Below are 20578 nucleotides of genomic sequence, written 5' to 3'. Positions count from 1 at the left end.
GGTTGGTAAGACAACGCTTACTCGCAATCTCCTGAGACTTCCACAAATACCACACACAGAGAGTACTGATGGAGTTGATATTCACAACAGTTTAGTAAACCTAGATGATAAGGACTGGATCACAGATGCTGGTATGTCTTTATTAACATTACATATCATTAGAATATTACAACAATGCGTAAAGTTTATATTTTGATTTAATAGGTCTGCAAATCTATCTTAAAAAATCATACTAGAAACATTCAATGATTCAGTGTAATTTACTTGGGCCTTTCGTAAGGAATAAAAGTGTATTTATTTCCAATGTATCTTTTGTATCGAAAAATTTGTTTTTAACAGACATGCAACATGCAGGTAAATGCATGGATGCAAGACTGATACAGTCACTCCAGAGCATCGGTTCTGAAAATACAGGAGCAGATCCAAACACAGAAGGTGACAAATCAGGCCAAACTGCTTCAAATTCTGATGAATTTGACAATGATAATCAACATAATGCAGGACATGCAAGACCGATACAGTCACTCGACAGCACCGCTTTTAAAAAAGCAGGAGCAGATCATGATGATCTAAAAAAATTAGGACCTAGTACTCCTGCCAATTCCAATGAATCTGTCTTGAAGACTCTTAGAAATTTGATGAAAGTTCCCTTAGCAGATCGCGATTATACAGTAAGTATACAGTTACATAATTGCAACAATACAAAATTGTTCAGAAAATATTTAGAATGAATTCTTCAGATATAAAAATGAAGGAAAGAGAAAAGGTGATGTCTTGTGACACAATTTATATGACTTTGATCTGTTTTGTTTGCAGAGGCTTGGAGAGTTGAGTGTGTGGGACTTTGCAGGACAGTTTGTATTCTACACAACCCACCACACGTTCCTGACCCATCGGGCTGTGTATCTACTGGTCACCAGGCTTGACCAAAACATCAACGACACTGTAGGCAATGACCAATGCTTTCTTGACGCCACCGGCTGCAAGGAAATGAAAATCAAAGGTGAGTATTTCCACACAGACTGTGCCTTTGAAACAAACTTAACATGCATAAAATGAGGGCTGCATAACACAGTTGGTAGTGTGTTCAGTAGTAAATGTGGGTCCTACAGGTGGTGGAATGTGGTTGTATCCTTACCCTTGTTGCTAAGCTCCTTGTGGCTAGATTGGAATACATTATGGTCTGAATTAGTACACCTTCATTACATTCAGAAAATGCCAGACGGGAGGTGCCAGAAGGGGAAAATTAGCAAAAAATTCAACAACCTTCTTCTTCAGACCCAGATATGCTAGAAATAAAACCTCTTCGTTAGAGAGAGGTCAAAAGGTGTTTTATCACAACTGTGAATTCAATATTACATGAGGTCATCAATTGGGGAAGGCATAATTAACTATTTTATTAGCTCACAGGGTCCGAAGGACCAAGGTGAGCTTATGCCATATCGTGGCATCCGTCGTCTGTACGTCAACAATTTCTTTAAACGACTTCTTCTTCTAAACCACTTATTGGAATTCAACTAAATTTGACTTGAAGCATCCTAGCTGGTGGTGATTTAAAATTGTACAAATGGTTGGGCTGACCACCCAGGGGGCTGAGAGGTGGGGCCAAAAGGGGGCAATTTGGCTATATTGCCTCAAGCGACTTCTTCTTTCCAACTAAGAGACGGATATCAGCCATATTTGACTGGAAGCATCCCTAGGTATTGGGGATTCAAAATTGTACAAATGGTAAGGCTGACCCCCCAGGGGTCTGAGGGGCGGGGTCAATTTGGCTTTATTGCTTGAAGCGACTTCTTCTCTGGAACTAAGAGATGGATATCAACCATATTTGACTGGCAGCATCCCTAGGTAGTAGAGATACAAAATTGTACAAATGGTTGGGCTGACCCCCAGGGGGCTGAGGGGCAGGCCAAAAAGGGGGCAATTTGGCTATATTGCTACAAACGAGTTCTTTTGTAGAACTATGCACTGGATATCAATCATATTTGATCAAAAGCATTCATGGGAGGCAGGGATTCAAAATTATACAAATGGTTGGGCGCACCTCCCAGGGGGCTGAGGGGCGGGGCCAATTTGGCTATATTACTATTAACGACTTCTGTAAAACTATGCCATGGGTATGGATCATATTTGGTAGGAAGCATTCATGGGAATAAGGGATTCAAAATTTTACAATGGTTGGGCTGACCCACCGAGCTAAGGGGTGGGCCAAAGATTTATTACATGGAAATGGTTGAGATCCCCACCGTATAACCATACATACAATTGCTGAGTATAAAGAGAAGAATGCACATTTGCTTCCAGGATGGCCTTAGGGTCTGGCCCCACCCTTAGAGACATAGTCCCTGAGTCATAACTTTGAAACTGTTGAGATCCCCACCCCAGAACTATATATACAAATGCTGGACATAAAGAGACGAATGCAGTCATGATATTAGAATAGACCCTGAGGTCTGACCAAACCCCTAGGGATCTAGTTTCTTAATCACAGCTTGGAAACAGTTGTTATCCCCACCCTATAATCATATATACAATTGCTGAGTATAAAGAGATGAATGCACATATATTTCCAGGATGGCCTATGGGTCTGCCCCCACCCTTGGTGACTAAACCCCTGGGTCAAAACTTCAAAATGGTTAAGATCCCCACCCCAAAATTATAAATACAAATGCTGGGCAAAAAGAGACGAATGCAGTCATGATATTAGACTTGATCCTTGGGTCTGGCCACAACTCTAAGGACCTAGTTTCTGAGTCACAGCTTGAAAATAGCTGAGAGCGATCCCCACCCCATAACCATACATAAAACTGCTGGGCATGACAAATCTGATACAGACATACTACAAGAATTGGTATTGGGGTCTGGCATATTCCCTTGGATCTCATTTGGAGAATATTTTGACATGATTGCTTAAATACCCAGGTGAGCGATACAGGCCCTGTGGGCCTCTTGTAATATGTTAGTATTATTAGCTCACCTGAGCTTATGCCATGGTGCAGCGTCCGTCGTCCGTCCGTCCGGCGTCCTGCGTCCGGCGTCCGGCGTCAATATTTTACTTTAAACAACTTCTTCTTAATAACCAAAAGGCCTAGCGTGATGATATTTGGCCAGAAGCAAACTAGGATGAAGGGCTACCAAGTTTGTTCAAATAAATTACCTTCACCTATTTTCAAGGTCACAGGGGTCAAATATGTTAAAAACTTTTAAACAACTTCTTCTGAATAACCAAAATGCCCAGAGTGATGATTTTTGGCTAGTAACATGCTGGGATGAAGGGCTACCAAGTTTGTTCAAATGAATGACCTTCGTCCATTTTCAAGTCACAGGGGTCAAATATTGTAAAAACCTTTAAACAACTTCTCATTAACCAAAAGGCCTAGGATGATGCTATTTGTCCAGTAGCATGCTGTGATGAAAGGCTACCAAGTTTGTTCAAATCAATGACCTTCGTCCATTTTCAAGGTCACAGGGGTCAATTGTCTTAAAAAATCTTTGTACAGCTTCTTCTGAATAACTAAGAGGCCTAGGCTAATGATATTTGGCCAGTAACATGCTAGAATGAAGGGCTACCAAGTGTGTTCGAATGTCACATGGGTCAAATATGTTTAAAACCTTTAAACAACTTCTTCTGAATAACCAAGAGGCTTAGGATAATGATATTTGGCCAGTAGCATGCTGGGAAGAAGGTATACCAAGTTTGTTCAAATGAATGACCTTGATTTATATTCAAGGTCACAGGGGTCAAATATGTTAAAAAAAACTTCAAACAACTTCTTCTTAATAACTAAGACGACTAGGGTTAAGGTATTTTGCCATTAGCATGCTGGGATAAAGGGCTACCTATTTTGTTCAAAAGAATGACCTTGACTTATATGCAAGGTCACAGGGGTCAAATATGTCAAAAACCTTTAAACAACTTCTTTTGAATAACTAAGAGGCATAGGGTTACGATATTTGGCCAGTAGCATGCTGTGATGAAAGGCTACCAATTTTGTTCAAATCAATGACCTTCGTCCATTTTCAAGGTCACAGGGGTCAATTGTCTTAAGAAATCTTTAAACAACTTCTTCTGGATAACTAAGAAGCCTAGGATAATGATATTTGGCCAGTAACATGCCAGGATGAAGGGCTACCAAGTTTGTTCAAATGAATGACCTTTACATATATTCAAGGTCACAGGGGCAGATGATATTTGGTCATTAACAGGCTGGAATGAAGGGCTACCAATTTTGTCAAAATGAATGACCTTCGCCCATATTGAAAGTCACAGTGGTCAATATCTGTTTAAATCTTTAAATGACTTGTTCTGTATAACGAATAGGTCCAGGGTTATGATATATTGCCAAAAGCATGCTGGGTTGGAAGACTTTAAACTCTGTTCAACCTAATGTCCTTGTTCAATATTCAAGATCACAGGCGTCATATGTTTAAATCTTTTAATAGGCTCATATGAATCAAACACTGATATTCTTCCTGTAGCTGCATTTTAGTCCACTTTTAAGAGTTCAAGTGTGATATTAATACCAGGTGAGCGATTCAGGCCCATGGGCCTCTTGTTTTACATTTTATGCTACCGGAAAAATTGTCACTGCTTTGTCCATTTGCCCATTTATCCAAATCTTTTGCCGAAACCATAACATCTGACTTACAGAAGATAGCTCCATGAAATAGAGTGATTTATGTAGGTTGGAAAGGTGGTGTGACAATACCACTTTGGGGTCTGTATGTCCAGGATCAAGATCACATTGAAGTCACATTATGTTTCAATCCTGGTGAACTGTTCAGGGAGCAAATCCGTCAGTTTTACTGATTTTCTTGTTCCTGACAAATACCAGCTATATATTATATGTATATATATATATATCCCTAGTAATGAAACAGGGATGGGATTTGGGCAGAGGCGTTACAACAAACACGTTCTTGGTTTCCATTCTTTTAATTATTCCATTTGTGGACATCAGACTAGCTGGAAAAATCTTACACCCTACAAGAACACAATAACGAACGTATAAGACAACATGCAGTAGACACCACCTTGTTACTAAAACATTACACTGTACCTATTACAAGGTTTCATATCATTATCTGTATAATTACATTTATCATTTATTATTAATCACATTTCATACTTATGATTTATTTCACAATATATTTACTGATTTCATTGACTTTATATAACAATGCTCATGGACAAAATAGACTTTATAACCTATTTAACTGGCTAATATATTACACATTACTTAGACCAATAACATATATCATTTGTAATATACATTGTTTATATTATATATAACTGTAATGAACTTACTCTATCAATGCGACAAGGGTTCCCACATAATCCTGATAATCCAGTATATATAACTGCAGGCGAATCTGAACAAATAACCAATGACTCTTTACACTACTTGCAAGAACAATTAATAGCTGTTACATCGTAGTATGTAATTGATTTAGTCTGATATATTTACATTATCATTAAAATAGAAATAGAAAGAAGTTATTCCAAATTTCCAAATATTCACAGAGCATATAGCCTGAACATTACTCAGTACATCAATAAAGTACACTATACTAGTTACTCAAAATATCTCATCCTAATTTGGAGAGTAAATACAATCTGTTTTACAGTTAGCTATTACATGAAAAGAGTATCTTCAAAATTACATTAATTTTGAACATATTAACTCCTACCTTTTACATATGGTCAATCCCTCCAACCTGTCTGCCAGAACTGATTTACACTCAGGTGAATTGCATGGGCAGGTAGGAAAGGTCACATGACCAACAGGTAAGTATGGGGTTACAGGTCACAAACAGGTCACAGGTTACAGAACAAAACATAAACAAAAGCACATGGCACTGAACAACTGACACATGGACAATGACACTGAACAAGACTAGATACTAAACACACAGTACATGTACACCTGAACAAACAAGACATAATTACATATTAAACTCCACTAATATTACTTCATTCATCCGCCTTTCTTAAAACATTATAATTTAATTACTACACTATCCATAATACTTGGACAGGCTATCCCTGCCACAGTAATAATAATAATAAAATAATATACAACATTTATATAGCGCCCTATATAATTTGTAAAAAGCGCTTATAATTAATGGTTATAATTGTGAAAACAAAAAACAAAGGCTTACAGTCACTTAAATACATTTAAACAAGCAATGTACACATAATTGAACAAATAATAGGGTGTTTTTTACATCTTTGCAAGGATTCTAAAACGCAGACGTGAAGAGGTGAGTTTTGATGTCCCTCTTGAACTTGGCCAGGGTATTTGACTTCCTAATAGCAGATGGTAAGCTATTCCACAATGTAGCTGAAACCCTCCCAAAGCATCTGTTTCCATAGGTCGCAGTACAAGATTTTGGGACACACAACAAAGATTCTGACTCCGATATAAATATAATATATATGTTGGTCACTCAAATACATCATTTTGTCTGGGAATCCATGGTTTACAGACTTATTAGGATCATATGTAATATCTGTTTGGTCTTTTGTCCAGTTTTGTTATATTTCATTCCACATAATGTATACGAACACTTTTTTGAAGTCTTCCCATTCAGGATAAAATCTATAAAAAAACCCCACCATAGGTAGCAGTGTACAGTAGAGGGTTGTGGCCATGGGTGATATTTTTGTTAAATGGCTAACCCCTGTATAATGATATGTAGAAAAATTATAGAAATAAAACTGTACTAAAATTGGTATAAGCATGATGAAGTGGGCTATGTGAGCTTCACATTTGTAAAAAAGAAAGAAGATTTCTTTGGTTCGAGAACAAAATTTTGGCCATAATACGAAAGGGTGCGTACGCATGAAAAGCTAGCTTTACAGGAGGTAAAATTTTGACAACAGCACACGACGCAAAATTGCAAAAAATCAAGTTCTACAATTTTACTGCGACCCAGATAATTCTGCAACCAGGTAGGTAATCTTTAATTTCAGACAGAGCTTAGGAAAAAAATTACTACTTGCGGGGGTCAAATTTTGGGTTAAAAATAGCATTTTTTGGCATTTTTTGGTAATTTTTGATGTGGTAACCATGGTTTTCACACAAGTGACATACATAGAAAAAAGAGGTTTATACACTTCTCAGTGCTTTATATGTATTGTAAATGTAATGCAGTTTACAAATATATATACATGTATACATGTGTTGTGTAGGGTAAAACCGCTGTGTTTACATTTCCTCGACATGTGCCTTGTTTATCAGAGTCGGGCCATTTCTACTGTATTCTGCTACCATATACACATAGAACTTGATTTTTTCTGAAAAAATCCCTTTTTATGCTTGATTCAGCTTCACTTTCATTCATTAATACTTAAAACTACTCAAAAACGCCAAAAAACCCGTTACATAGATAGGTCTATATATAGGTCATTAGCCTGTTACCTGTGGATGTATAAAGAGAGGTAACTCGCGCTTTCACAGGCACTTGTGAAATTCTGCAATTCATCACATATGTGTCAATTATGTTATTGGTAAAGTTGATACCAAACATCAAATAGTTCACAGGCTATCTCCTGATGCATTCATACTAGATTTCAGTCTGTTTCACTCAGTTCAGCACCCGGTAGCCATGGTTACTAATACATAAAGTTGTATTTATTGAAAATGGGTAAAAATGGGTAAAATATCTGTTTTCATTTTAATTACACTATTTTAGATGTTTTTTTCCACTTGATTCAGCATACAGATGAAATAAGCAAAGTCAGTAATGTCAATAAATTTTATTTCCATAATTACAGCTGAAGAAAATCTTTTTTTTCTAGCGAAATATGTTAAATGAACAATTTCTGAGGGTCACTGTCAATTCTAGGCGAGGAAAGTAAATAACGGTTGCTATGGTGGCACTTGTCTGATTTCTCAGAATATCTTACATTTCTGTGCTGTTCATCGGTTACGGGAAGTGTGTCTGTTGCTAGTTTGTTGTTGAGATGGGTTTCCTAGTGTTCAATATTTTGATATCAGTGATCCTCGATGATGTCATAGATGCCCATTGATGACGTCATAGTTATGATGACATCACAGTTACTATGACGTCATCAAACAAGACAGTAACATCATAGTATCACTGTACTGTTTGTTTTCTACATGCACATGATCTCAAGGCATCATATTTCACCCAAAAAGAAATTTTATTCATGAAAACTACAAACCTATTCAAGTTTTCATTTTTCAGATTACCTCCCTTTGTTGGTAGTTTGAGAGCAGAATTGGTAAATACACCTGTCAGGAGAATTCATATTACTCGGTCACTTTTAAAGTGAGAAAGGAAACGGATACATCATTGTGTTCATTGTCGCATTTTCCAGACATTTAAAAGGTTTTAATTAAATTTTGGGAAAAAGAAAGTGATGCTGCTAATCCTCCAGTGCCATTGGCAACTTTATTATGTCATATAACATCAAACAACGATTGCATTACAACTCAAGTAATGGATGTATAAGGCCCTAAGACCTCTTTTTAATTTTCAATATTTCACAAAAGGTATGATACAGATCTTTATCATCTATATACTAATTTATACCACCTACTGGTAGCATGATACATTCATTATCATGGGTTGTCAGTATGAAAATACTTAACAAGAGATCCCAATGGGATCTTGGCACCCACCTTTGTACCATCTTCATTAGTTATTTGTCAGTTCGATCTTTTCTCTTCTTTCCTCTAATCTGTTTGATCGAGTCATGTTAACAGTAAATGCACATTGAGGTAACTTTTGATCTAAACTTAATACTGATGTGTATGAAAGCCAACCTTCAAAGAGAGTTTGTCATTTCACATATTTACTAGTACAGTACTTAATGTGAAAGAAATAGAATCGATCATTGCAATATGAGAAAGATCTGTTTAGTTCTTCTTTTAATCCATTTTTTTTTATGATCAGTCTCAAAATATAACATGCACAACGAGGGATCAAGGGGGACGGAACCTACATATAAAATTTGAGAAAGATCCCTCTGGTGCTCCTTGAGAAATAGCGATATCAAACTTTCAATATCAAAATCCAAGATGGCTGCCTGTCCGGCCATGTTGTTTATCCGATCAGTCTCAAAAGTTGCCCTGCACAGCTATGGACTAAGGGAAACCTACATATAAAATTTGAGAAAGATCCCTCTAGTGCTTCTTGAGAAATAACAAACTTTCAATATCAAAATCCAAGATGGCTGCCTGTTGGCCATGTTGTTTATCAGATCAGTCTCAAAAGTTGCCTTGCACAGCTATGGACTAAGGGAAACCTACATATAAAATTTGAGAAAGATCCCTCTAGTCCTTCTTGAGAAATAGCGATAACAAACTTTCAATATCAAAATCCAAGATGGCTGCCTGTTGGCCATGTTGTTTATCAGATCAGTCTCAAAAGTTGCCCTGCACAGCTTAGGACTAAGGGGAACCTACATATAAAATAAGAGAAAGATCCCTCTTGTGCTTCTTGAGAAATAATGATAACAAACTTTCACTATCAAAATCCAAGATGGCTGCCTGTTGGCCATGTTGTTTATCCGATCAGTCTCAAAAGTTGCCCTGCACAGCTTACGACTAGGGACCAAGGGGAACCGACATATAAAATTTGAGAAAGATCCCTCTGGTACTTCTTGAGAAATACTGATAACAAGAATTGTTTAAGGATGGACGGCGGACCATGGACGGACCACGGACGCAGGGTGATTTGAATAGCCCACCATCAGATGATGGTGCGGTAAAAAGAAGTTGAAAATGACTTGAGAATGGATTAATGTTTCTTTGCGACTGAGGATCGATCATTAAGCCTAGGCCTATAGCAAGTTATTTGGAAAATGCGGTGTTTAGTTGGCTTTTTATAAATGGAGAAATATTAAAGAAAGCAGTATTACATACATGTAAAGCATAAACAGATTATCACAAAATTATTTTCAGGTTTTGTTGCTTGACAAATTTTTCTTATCACTCACACGTTGATAAAATCTTGATTTTATGTGATTTTATCTACAAGCTCACATTGAGAAAATTGTTCTCACGACAAACCCTGAAAACACAGTGTGATAATCTATAATTCTTAAATTTCACAATCAAATGTTCCCTTTGGTCATTCGTTCTGCATTTTCACTTTTGAGACTGATTAAAAAGCTCAAGATTACTGCCAGATGCATGTCATTTGATTTTGACAGCTGAATTTTGATATTTCTCCGAAAGTCGCAGGGGAATCACTTCAAAGTTCTAGATTCCTCTTGCTTTGTAATTACAATATATAAATAATAAACCAATATCTTTTATTACAGATTTTGTATCGTACTGGATGAACTCTGTCCACCTATACAGCGGTGCTGCTGAGCACCTGCCGCCTGTGATACTTGTGGGAACACACCTGGACAAGGTTGAGGTAACCCTTTATTGCTCCCTTTTACAAACGTTATAGAAATCACTGTCTGTGTGTTGAATAGTTGTGTAGTGATATATATTTGTCATGATCTCCTCTCCTCTCGACTTAAGCTGACATCTCCTAAATAACCGAAAGACATTAGTTAAAGTCTGATAAATATCCCAGTTTAAAACTTCTATGACACATAAATGTTAGTGCATGATGCTTACATAAAATCAAACTTGGAAAATGGCATTTGGACTGGGTTTTGTTATTAGTCATAAATAGACGATTATTTTCATATTCAATATAAATCAATGTTCATTCTCCTCCAGGCTGAAGGGGCCATTTATTTGAGAAAAATGATGGGAGAATTATGCAAAATATGAAAAATATTGAATTCCCAATCTCAGATATTTTGCAATCAGCTTTAGTAGGGCAGACTGAAGTACATAACATAAAAACATTACATCAATACATTATAGGGGGTATATTGGAATCACTCCGACTGACCAACTGTTCGCAATATTGTGTCAAGCGTATCTTAGAACTACTGAAGCGATTTCTTTCAAATTTAGCATATTTCTTCCCTGTGATATGATATTGTGCCCTTTTGATCGTCATGTAATTTGGTTAAAATTCCTTCAGTGTGATGTCGTTTTTTATACCCCCTGCAACAAAGTTAGGGGGGTATACTGGAATCAGGTTGTCTGTCCGTCCGTCCGTCCGTCTTTGGATGCACTGTAGTACCTTGTACTCCTCCTAAACTGCTGGATGGATTTCAATGAAATTTGCTGATAACAATCCTTGCAGCTTGGAAATGTGTGTTCATTGGGTTATCTCCCCTTTTTACGAAGTTATGGCCCTTGGTACATAAACCTTCTCTAGACCATGACATTGTATAGAAAACACAAGAACTTTTTTATTTTTTATTTTTAGTTATTTCCTTTCAAATTTGGTATGGTAATTATACTAGAAGGCTTTAATGCAATCTACTCTACTGACAGTTTCCCAGGTTGTGGGGTCGGAGGTCAAAGGTCATACTTTGTATAATGTCACATACTTTGGAGTAAATGTAGCATTGATGCAAGCTACATTGTGACAAAATTCCAAGGTCATTGAGTCAAAGGTCACAGTAGTGGTGTTTGTTTGTTTTTTCCATGGGTTTGTCGATACAACATCTGAGGTTAGACTTTTTCATGATATATTTTTCGCTTGTTTATTTAGCTCCTACAGCAACAACAAGCAGCCGGAATGTGGGGGTATTAGTTAGCCCGTAGGCGACAGTTCTAGTTAGCCCACAATCATCAGATGGTGGGCTATTCAAATTACCCTTTGTCCGTGGTCATCTGTCATTCCTTCATTCTATTAATTCATCTGCCTGTACTTAAACAATTCTTATTAGCACTATTTCTGCGCAAGCGCTTGGTACTGAAGGGATCTTTTTCAAATTTCACATGAAGGTTCCCCATGGTCCCTTGTTATGCATATTAAAATTTCAGGACAAGATGGCCGAGAGGTTCTCGCTATATCTCAAGTACTGGATGGATCTTTCTGAAATTTCATATGTACTTACAGCACCTACCATGGAGTGCAATATCTTTACTTCATACCAATTATTTTAAACATACTCAGGTGAGCGATACAGGCCCTCTGGGCCTCTTGTTTAATTTTTAGCTCACCTGTGCATGCCTGAAGGGCAAGTGAGCTTATAATATCATGGTGCGTCTGGCGTCCGTCCGTCGTCGTCCGTCACCTTTTCCTTTTAACAACTTCTATTGAAGAATGGACAGGCCTAGAGTCATGATATTTTGCTGGTGGCTTCATTCATAAGAGCCTGACAAAGGCTTAAAGAAAATGACATTGACTTACTTTAAAGGTCAAAGGGGTCAACTATGTCCAACACTTTAAATGACTTCTTAATATTTGGCTGGTATCTTTTTTTTTTATTAATGTCAACAAAGTTTGCAAATGAAAATGACCTTGACCTTCTAGGTCATGGGGGTCAAATATGTCAAAAACATCAAGGACTTCTGATGAATAATCGAAAGGCATAGAATCATATTATTTGGCTGGTGGCTTTTTGGGATAGAGCTAACAAAAAGTTTGAGAAGGAAAATGACCTTGAGCTACTTAAAAGTTTACAGGGACAAATATGTCAAACATTTCCAACAACCTCTTCTTAAGAACCTTTCAAAGGATTGAGCCGACAAAGTTTGTGATTGAAATATTTGTAGTACAGTATAATATTTAATGAGAATAATTTGCTATGACTGCTTAAATATTCAGGTGATTAATACACAAAGGTTCCATATCCATATTGATTTTTGGGACAGATCTGAAAAAAGATGGCCACCAGACAGCCATCGTGAATCTGACAGTTCAATTTTGTTATCGCTATTTTATATGGATGTTCCCATTAGTCCCCTTGTTATAAATAACTCTGGCCCTAATGAAATTTCATCCATCATTGACAGAACTTCTAATTCTGTAAGAATTACAAGTTGTTAGCATTTTGCAGGTAGTTATGCAATTCTTATACAACATTTGTCATAGTGACAAATAACATTTGACATTACAAGGTTAATTAAGTTAATATACAAGATTTCTGTGTACTATTTCCAACAAGGGACTGGGTAATAGTACCTGTAAGGTAAATGAACAGCGAAAAAGGAAAAAAAATCATCTGTTGTAGAGCTTATCAAGATCGTTTTACGGTGGGCGCCATGATCCAGGCATCCCTCTAGAATCTCTAGGATAACTCCTCATCCCGAATATTTGTGTCAAGTGTATCTTATAAAGCATGGATCGTGAAGGGATTTCTCCCAACATTGGCATAAAAGTACTTTTCTATTATTGGATGTTGTGCCCTTTTGCTTGCTGTCAACAAAGTTTCTTAAGAGTTATGCCCCTTTTCATTTTTTTGTTTTTTAAGAAAGTTTGCCAAAATAATATTGTTGTGTGTCCCAAAATCTTGTACTGTGACCTTAGGAAACTGGTGCTTTGGGAGGGTTTCGGCCACGTTGTGGAATAGCTTACCATCTGCTATTAGAAAGTCAAATACCTTGGCCGAGTTCAAGAGGGACATCAAAACTCGCCTTTTCACGTCTGCATTTTAGGCTCTTTGCAAAGATGTCATGTAAATACCACCCTTTATTTGTTCATTTATGTGCACATTGTATATATGTCTGTGGCATATCTTCAAAACTATTTTAACTGGAGTAACCAGATTTTGTATATGCATGTACATCTTGTGATGGTGGAATGTCAAGTACAAGAAGTAGGTCACTGCAACCAGTCGTTTGACTTTATCCTTTGAACAATTTGGTCTAGGTATATCTTTATAAGCCAACCATGATTCTAATTGCCCGCCATAATCTGATGGTTGGCAATTCATATCGCCCTTAATCTGTGGTCCATGGTCCGTGGTCTGTCATCCGTCCATTGGTCCTTAAACAATTCTTCTTATTGTTATTTCTCAGAAAGTACTGGAGGAATCTTTCTCACATTTGATATGTAAATTCCCCTTCGTCCTTAGTTGTGCAGGTTTTACCCACAAAGTTTGGGGAGGTATACTGTAATCCGCTTGTCTGTCTGTCCGTACGTCGGCTTAAAGTTATAGTTTATATGGGAGTGGGGGGTATTAGTTAGAACTTGCTTTACAGTTCTAGTCTTTATTAGAGTGGGGGGTATTAGTTATCAATTGGCTTACAGTTCTAGTTTATATTGGAGTGGGGGGTATTAGTTAGAACTTCCTTTACAGTTCTAGTTTATATGAAAGAGGGGGGTATTAGTTATCACTTGGCTTACATTTCTAGTTAGGGCCCCGTATCGGAGATACGGGTGCCCTATAGTAATCACTTTGTCTGTCCATCTGTCTGTCCGTCCACAAATTTTGTTCCTGGCTGATAACTTTAGTATTTATTGACCGATTTACATGAAACTTGGTCAAGTTGTTCAACTCACAAAAATACTCACTGAGGTAAAAAGTCAAGGTCAAAGGTCAAGGTCATAAGGTTCAAAGGTCCACGTCAAATTTTGCATCTTTTCACTGATGAACATTTTTTTATGACATGATGAAGCAAAGTTGATCAGAAAGAAACAAGGAGTCAACTGACTGAAAGTCGAGGTCATCGTGTCAGAGGTCTAGGTCAAAGGTCAAGGTCAAATTTTGTAGCTTTTCACTGATGAGCATTTTATGACATTGTGAAGCAAAGTTGGTCGGAATTACACAAAGAGTCAACTGACAAAGGTCAAGATCACAAGGTCAAAGGTCAAGGTCAAATTTTGTATCTTTTCACTGATGAACAATTTGTTATGACACTATGAAGCAATGTTGGTCAGAATTAAACAAAAAGTCAACTGACCAAAGGTCAAGGTCATTGGATCAAAGGTCAAGGTTAAATTTGGTACCGTTTCACTGGTGGCATTTTATTATGACACTTTGAAGCAATGTTGATTGGAATCTTCTCACTGATGAACAGTTTTTTTAATGTTATTGTGAAGCAAAGTTGTTCAGAACTTAACAGGGGGTCCAGGTTACGAACTTCAAAGTCAAGGTCAAGTTTTGTATTTTTCACTGATGAACAATTTATGATATTGTAAAGCAAAGTTGGTCGGAATTAAAAAATAAGTCAACTGACCAAAGATCAGGGTCACTGGGTTAAAGGTCAAGGTCATTTGGGTTCAAAGGTCAAAGACAAAGTGGATCTCTGACTTTGACCCTGGCTCTTGATTGAGGGGGTATTTAAGGTGAAATAAGCTAACAAATGAGTATTGCACCGGTATTTACATTTCTGTTAGCCCAGCGATTCTTTTTGAAGTCCAAATGTCAGATGTCAAGCTCAGCTACATGTATATGGGCAGATTGTTTCTTGATGATTATGGGGGATATATTGCCACAAGACAGGGCCCTTACTGACCTGTCAGTGTTCTAGTTTATATGAGAGTGGGGGGTATTAGTTATCACTTGGCTTACAGTTCAATTTTTAGCTCACCTGCCCGATGGGCAAGTGAGCTTATGTCATGGTGCGGCGTCCGTCGTCCGTCCGTCAACTTTTCCTTTCAACAACTTCTTCTGAAGCACGGACAGGCCTAGAGTCATGATATTTGGCTGAAAGCTTTGTTGGTAGGAGCCCTTCAAAGTTTGAGAACGAAAATGACCTTGACCTGTTTTCAAGGTCACAGCGGTCAAATATGTCAAAAACTTCAAACGACTTCTTCTGAAGAACTAAAAGGTATATAATCTTCATATTTGGCTGATGGCTTCCTGGGATGGAGCTTAACAAAGCGTGAGAATGAAAATGAGTTTGACCTACTTTCAAGATCACAGGGGTCAAATATGTCAAACACTTCAAACGACTTCTTCTGAAGAACTAAAAGGTATAGAATCTTCTTATTTGATTGATGGCTTCCTGTCCTGGGATTAACCTCAACAAAGTTTGAGAATGAAAATTACCTTGACCTACTTCCAAGGTCACAGGGGTCAAATGTGTCAAAAGCTTCAAATGACTTCTTTTGAAGAACTAAAAGGTATAGAATCTTTATATTTGGCTGGTGGCTTCCTGGGATAGAGCCCGACGAAGTTTGAGGATGAAAATGACCTTGACCTTCTTTCAATGTCACAGGGATGAAATGTGTCAAAAGCTTCAAATGACTTCTTCTGATGAACTGAAAGGTATAGAATCTTTATATTTGATTGATGACTTCCTGGGATAGAGCCCGACAAAGTTTGAGGATGAAAATGACCTTGACCTTCTTTCAAGGTCACATGAGGCAGACATGTCAAACACTTCAAACGACTTCTTCTGAAGAACTGTAAGTTACAGAACCTTAATATTTGGCTGGTTATTTCCTGGGAAAGAGCCCAACAAAGTTTGCGAATGAAAGTGACCTTGACCTACTTTAAAGGTCCCAGGAGTCCGATAGGTCTAACGCTTAGAACAACTTCTTCTGAAGAACTGAAAGGTATACAATCTTAATTTGTGTCAGGTGGCTTCCTGGGAAAGAGCCAAACAAAGTTTGAGAAAGAAAATGACCTTGACTTGCTTTCAAGGTCACAGTGTTCATATATGTCAAACAGTTTAAACTACTTCTTCTGAAGAATTAAAGGCATAAAATTATAATATTTGGCTTGTGACTTCGTGGGATAGAGCTCACCAAAGTTTGCGAATGAAAATGACCTCAACCTACTTTAGAGGTCACAGAGGTCAACAACATTTTAATGGATTTGTTCTTAAGAACTAAAAGGAATGGATTCATAAGATTTGGCTGGTAGCTTTATGGAATAGAGCTAACCAATTTGAGAAGGAAAACGACATTGAACTACTTACAAGGTCACAGGGAAAAATATGTCAAGCAACTTCTGAAGAAGAATCAAAAAGCATTGAATCTTATAATAATATTTTGCTGGTAGTTTCAACAGATGGAGCCAACAAAGTTTGCGAGGGAAATACTTTTAGTGCAATATAATATTTAATGAGAATATTTTGCTATGACTGCTTAAATATTCAGGTGAGCGATACAGGCCCTCTTGGGCCTCTTGTCTATGAGGTGGGGGTATTAGTTATCAATTGGCTTACAGTTCTATTTTTATGCCCCCACCATAAAATGGGGGGCATATAGTGTTGCCCATGTCCCTCTCGTCCCGTCCAGTCCCGATTCAATGTAAACACCCGTCCCGACGCGTCCCGTCCCGATTCAATGTAAACACTTAACAACTTCATTCATGACAGATTTTGGTCAAACTTTATACAAAGGTACAACCCTCCATAAAATGGGTTGCAATATAGTGTTGCCCATGTCCGTCCCATCCCGATTCAATGTAAACACTTAGCAACTTCTTTCTTTGACAGATTTTGGTCAAACTTTATACAAAGGTCAAGCATGAGTATACTTCGGATATCGTTGTGTTTCAGGGATCCAAGGTCAAGGCCACACTTGCTATATATAGATAATCATCAACTGATTCAATGTCAACACTTCATTCTTTAATGGATTTTGGTCAAACTTTATAAAGGTCAAATATGGGTATACCTCTGACATCCTTATGTTTCAGGATGGTAATAACATACAGAAAAAACATGTGAATATTAAAATCAACTTATCAACTTTTAGTGAAGTACCTTTTGTGTGTGTGTGTGTGCATGTTTCAGGGTATCAAGATCAAAGTGGTTGTAACTTTTTATAGAACGCTGAAACTAATTTCACATGGCAGCGGGGGCATTTATGTCTTACAGACATTTTCTAGTCTATGAGAGTGGGAGGGTATTAGTTATCACTTAGCTTACAGTTCTAGTTTATATTGGAGTGGGGGGTATTAGTTATCACTTAATTTTTTGGCTTACAGTTCTCGTTTATATGAGAGTGTGGGGTATTAGTTATCACTTAGCTTACAGTTCTAGTTTATATTGGAGTGGGGGGTATTAGTTATCACTTAATTTTTTGGCTTACAGTTCTAGTTTTTATGAGAGTGGGGGTATTAGGTATCACTTGGCTTATATTTCTAGTTTATATGGGAGTGGGGGTATTAGTTATCACTTGACTTACAGTTCTAGTTAGGTCACCTGAGCTTTGCTCAAGTGACCTATTCCGATCACTATCCGTCCGTCGTCGTGCATAAACTTTTTTACATTTTCAACTTCTTCTCAAGAACCAGCGAATGGAATTTTTTCAAACTTGATCAGAATCATCCTTGGTAGATGAGGCTACAAAATTGTAAAATTGGGATTCCTACCCCAACCCCTGGGGCCAGGGTGGGTCCTCAAAGGGAAAATTAACCAATATTTCAAAAATCCTCTATTTGAGACTCAGAGAAACTACAGTCATTTTCTCTGCATGGATGGAAAGATTATCAAGGGTTTTATTTAAATTGTAAACATCAGGACCCCCGAGACACCCATTCTCCCTTGGGGAGGGGGTAAAGTTTACTATAGTTTATATAGGGAAATAACACTTTTGTGTATATTTTTACAATTTTCTGTAGAAAATTATTCTTACTTGGTGAGAATTGTCCTTGGAGGAAGATGGTTTTAAAATGTAAAATTGGGATTCCTACCCCAACCCTAGGGGCCAGGGCGGGCCCCAAAGGGAAAATTAACCAATATTTCAAAAATCTTCTTCGCCAGTCTCAGAGGTACTACAGTCAATTTTAGTGCATGGATGGAAAGATCATCAGGAGCTTTATTTAAATTGTAAATTTCAGGACCACTGAACTATTTGTTCTCCCTTGGGGAGGGGGTAAAGTTTACTATAATTTATATAGGGAAACAACACTTTTGTGTATATTTTGACAATTTTCTGTAGGAAATTATTCTTACTTAGTGAGAATTATCCTTGGAGGAAGATGGTTTTAAAATGTAAAATTGGGATTCCTACCCCAACCCTAGTGGCCAAGGGAAAATTAACCAATATTTCAAAAATCTTCTTCTCCAGACTCAGAGGTACTAGAGTCATTTTCTCTGCATGGATGGAAAGATTAGCAAGGGCTTTATTTAAATTGTAAATATCAGGACACCCGTGACACCTGTTCTCCCTTGGGGAGGGGGTAAAGTTTACGATAGTTTAGAAAGGGAAATAACACTTTTGTGTATATTTTATCCATTTTCAGCAGAAAATTATTCAAACTTGGTCAGAATCATCTTTGGTGGATGAGGGTGTTACAGTGTAAAATTGGAATTCCTGCCCGATCCCCATGGGCTAGAGCGGGGCCCCAAAGGGAACATTTACCAATATTTTAAAATTCTAATCATTTGATGACATGACAAGTATTGTATTTCACTTAGTTTACATGCTGATTTCCACATCACATCTAAACAATAAAATAAAGCTACCAGTACCTATGATATAAATCAGGTGACCGCTAAGGCCCTTGGGCCTCTTGTTTATATGATAGTGAGGGAATTAGTTGTCACTTAGCTTACAGTTCTAGTTTATATGAGAGTGGAGGTATTATTTATCACTTGGCTTACAGTTCTAGTTTATTAGCTCACCTGGTCCAAAAGACCAAGGTGAGCTTATGCCATACCTTGGCGTCCGTCGTTCATCCATCCGTCCGTCAACAATTTCTTTGAAATGGTTAATATCCCCAAAACTTTATATACAATTGTTGGGCATAAAGAGACGAATGCAGTCATGATATTAGAATTGATCCCAGGATCTGCCCCACCCTTGCAGACTTGGCCCCTGGGTCATAACTTTGAAACAGTTGAGATCCCCACCCCAAAACTATATATACAAATGCTGGGCAAAAAGAGACAAATGCAGTCATGATATTAGAATTGATCCTGGGGTCTGGCCACAATCATAGGGACCTCGTTTCTGAGTCACAGATTGGAAACAGTTGAGATCCACATCCCATAACCATACATAAAATTGCTGGGCATGAAAAATCGAATACAGATATATATGCTACAAGGATTGGACTTGGGGTCTGGCATATTCCCATGGATCTCATTTGGAGAATATTCTGCCATGATTGCTTAAATATCCAGGTGAGCGATACAGTCCCCATGGGCCTCTTGTATTGGAGTGGGGGGTATTAGCTATCGTTTAGCTTACAGTTCTAGTTTTTAGCCCACCATCATCTGATGGTGGGCTATTCAAATCACCCTGCAATTTTTGAGACTGATCGGATAAACAACATGGCCGACAGGCAGCCATCTTAGATTTTGATAGTGAAAGTTTGTTATCGCTATTTCTCAAGAAGTACCAGAGGGATCTTTCTCAAATTTTATATGTAGGTTCCCTTTGGTCCAACATGGCCGACGGGCAGCCATCTTGGATTTTGATATTGAAAGTTTATTATCGCTATTTCTAGGGAAGTATCAGAGGGATCTTTCTCAAATTGTATATGTAGGTTCCCCTTGGCCCCTTAGCTGTGCAGGGCAACTTTTGAGATTGATCAGATAAACAACATGGCCGACAGGTAGCCATCTTGAATTTTGATAGTGTGGGTTTGTTACCGCTATTTCTCCGGAAGAACTAGAGGGATCTTTCTTAAATTTTATATGTAGGTTTCCCTTGATCCTAGCTGTGCAGGGCAATTTTAGAGACTGATCGAATAAACAACATGGCCGACAGGCAGCCATCTTTGATTTTGATATTGAAAGTTTGTTATCGCTATTTCTCGGGAAGTATCAGAGGGATCTTTCTCAAATTTTATATGTAGGTTCCCCTTGGTCCTTAGCTGTGCAGGGCA

At 37.7% G+C, this 20578-nt stretch overlaps 1 protein-coding gene across 1 annotated transcript in view; it reads left to right on the top strand.

Annotated features, from left to right (window-relative positions):
- Positions 1 to 6: 6 nt before the first annotated feature.
- The window catches only part of LOC110441357, a 43183-nt gene continuing 22611 nt past the window's right edge, over positions 7 to 20578 (top strand). Inside the window, exons 1-4 of the mRNA XM_021484472.1 lie at positions 7 to 131; positions 340 to 671; positions 817 to 1003; positions 10301 to 10401. Of these exons, the coding sequence (XP_021340147.1) occupies positions 342 to 671; positions 817 to 1003; positions 10301 to 10401 (618 nt within the window). The 5' untranslated portion in view covers positions 7 to 131; positions 340 to 341. The remainder of the gene's footprint in view (positions 132 to 339; positions 672 to 816; positions 1004 to 10300; positions 10402 to 20578) is intronic.

The sequence above is a fragment of the Mizuhopecten yessoensis genome, unplaced genomic scaffold, assembly GCF_002113885.1.
Source record: "Mizuhopecten yessoensis strain PY_sf001 unplaced genomic scaffold, ASM211388v2 scaffold715897, whole genome shotgun sequence".
NCBI lineage: Eukaryota > Metazoa > Mollusca > Bivalvia > Pectinida > Pectinidae > Mizuhopecten > Mizuhopecten yessoensis.
This window is presented reverse-complemented; position numbering and strand designations above follow the sequence as displayed.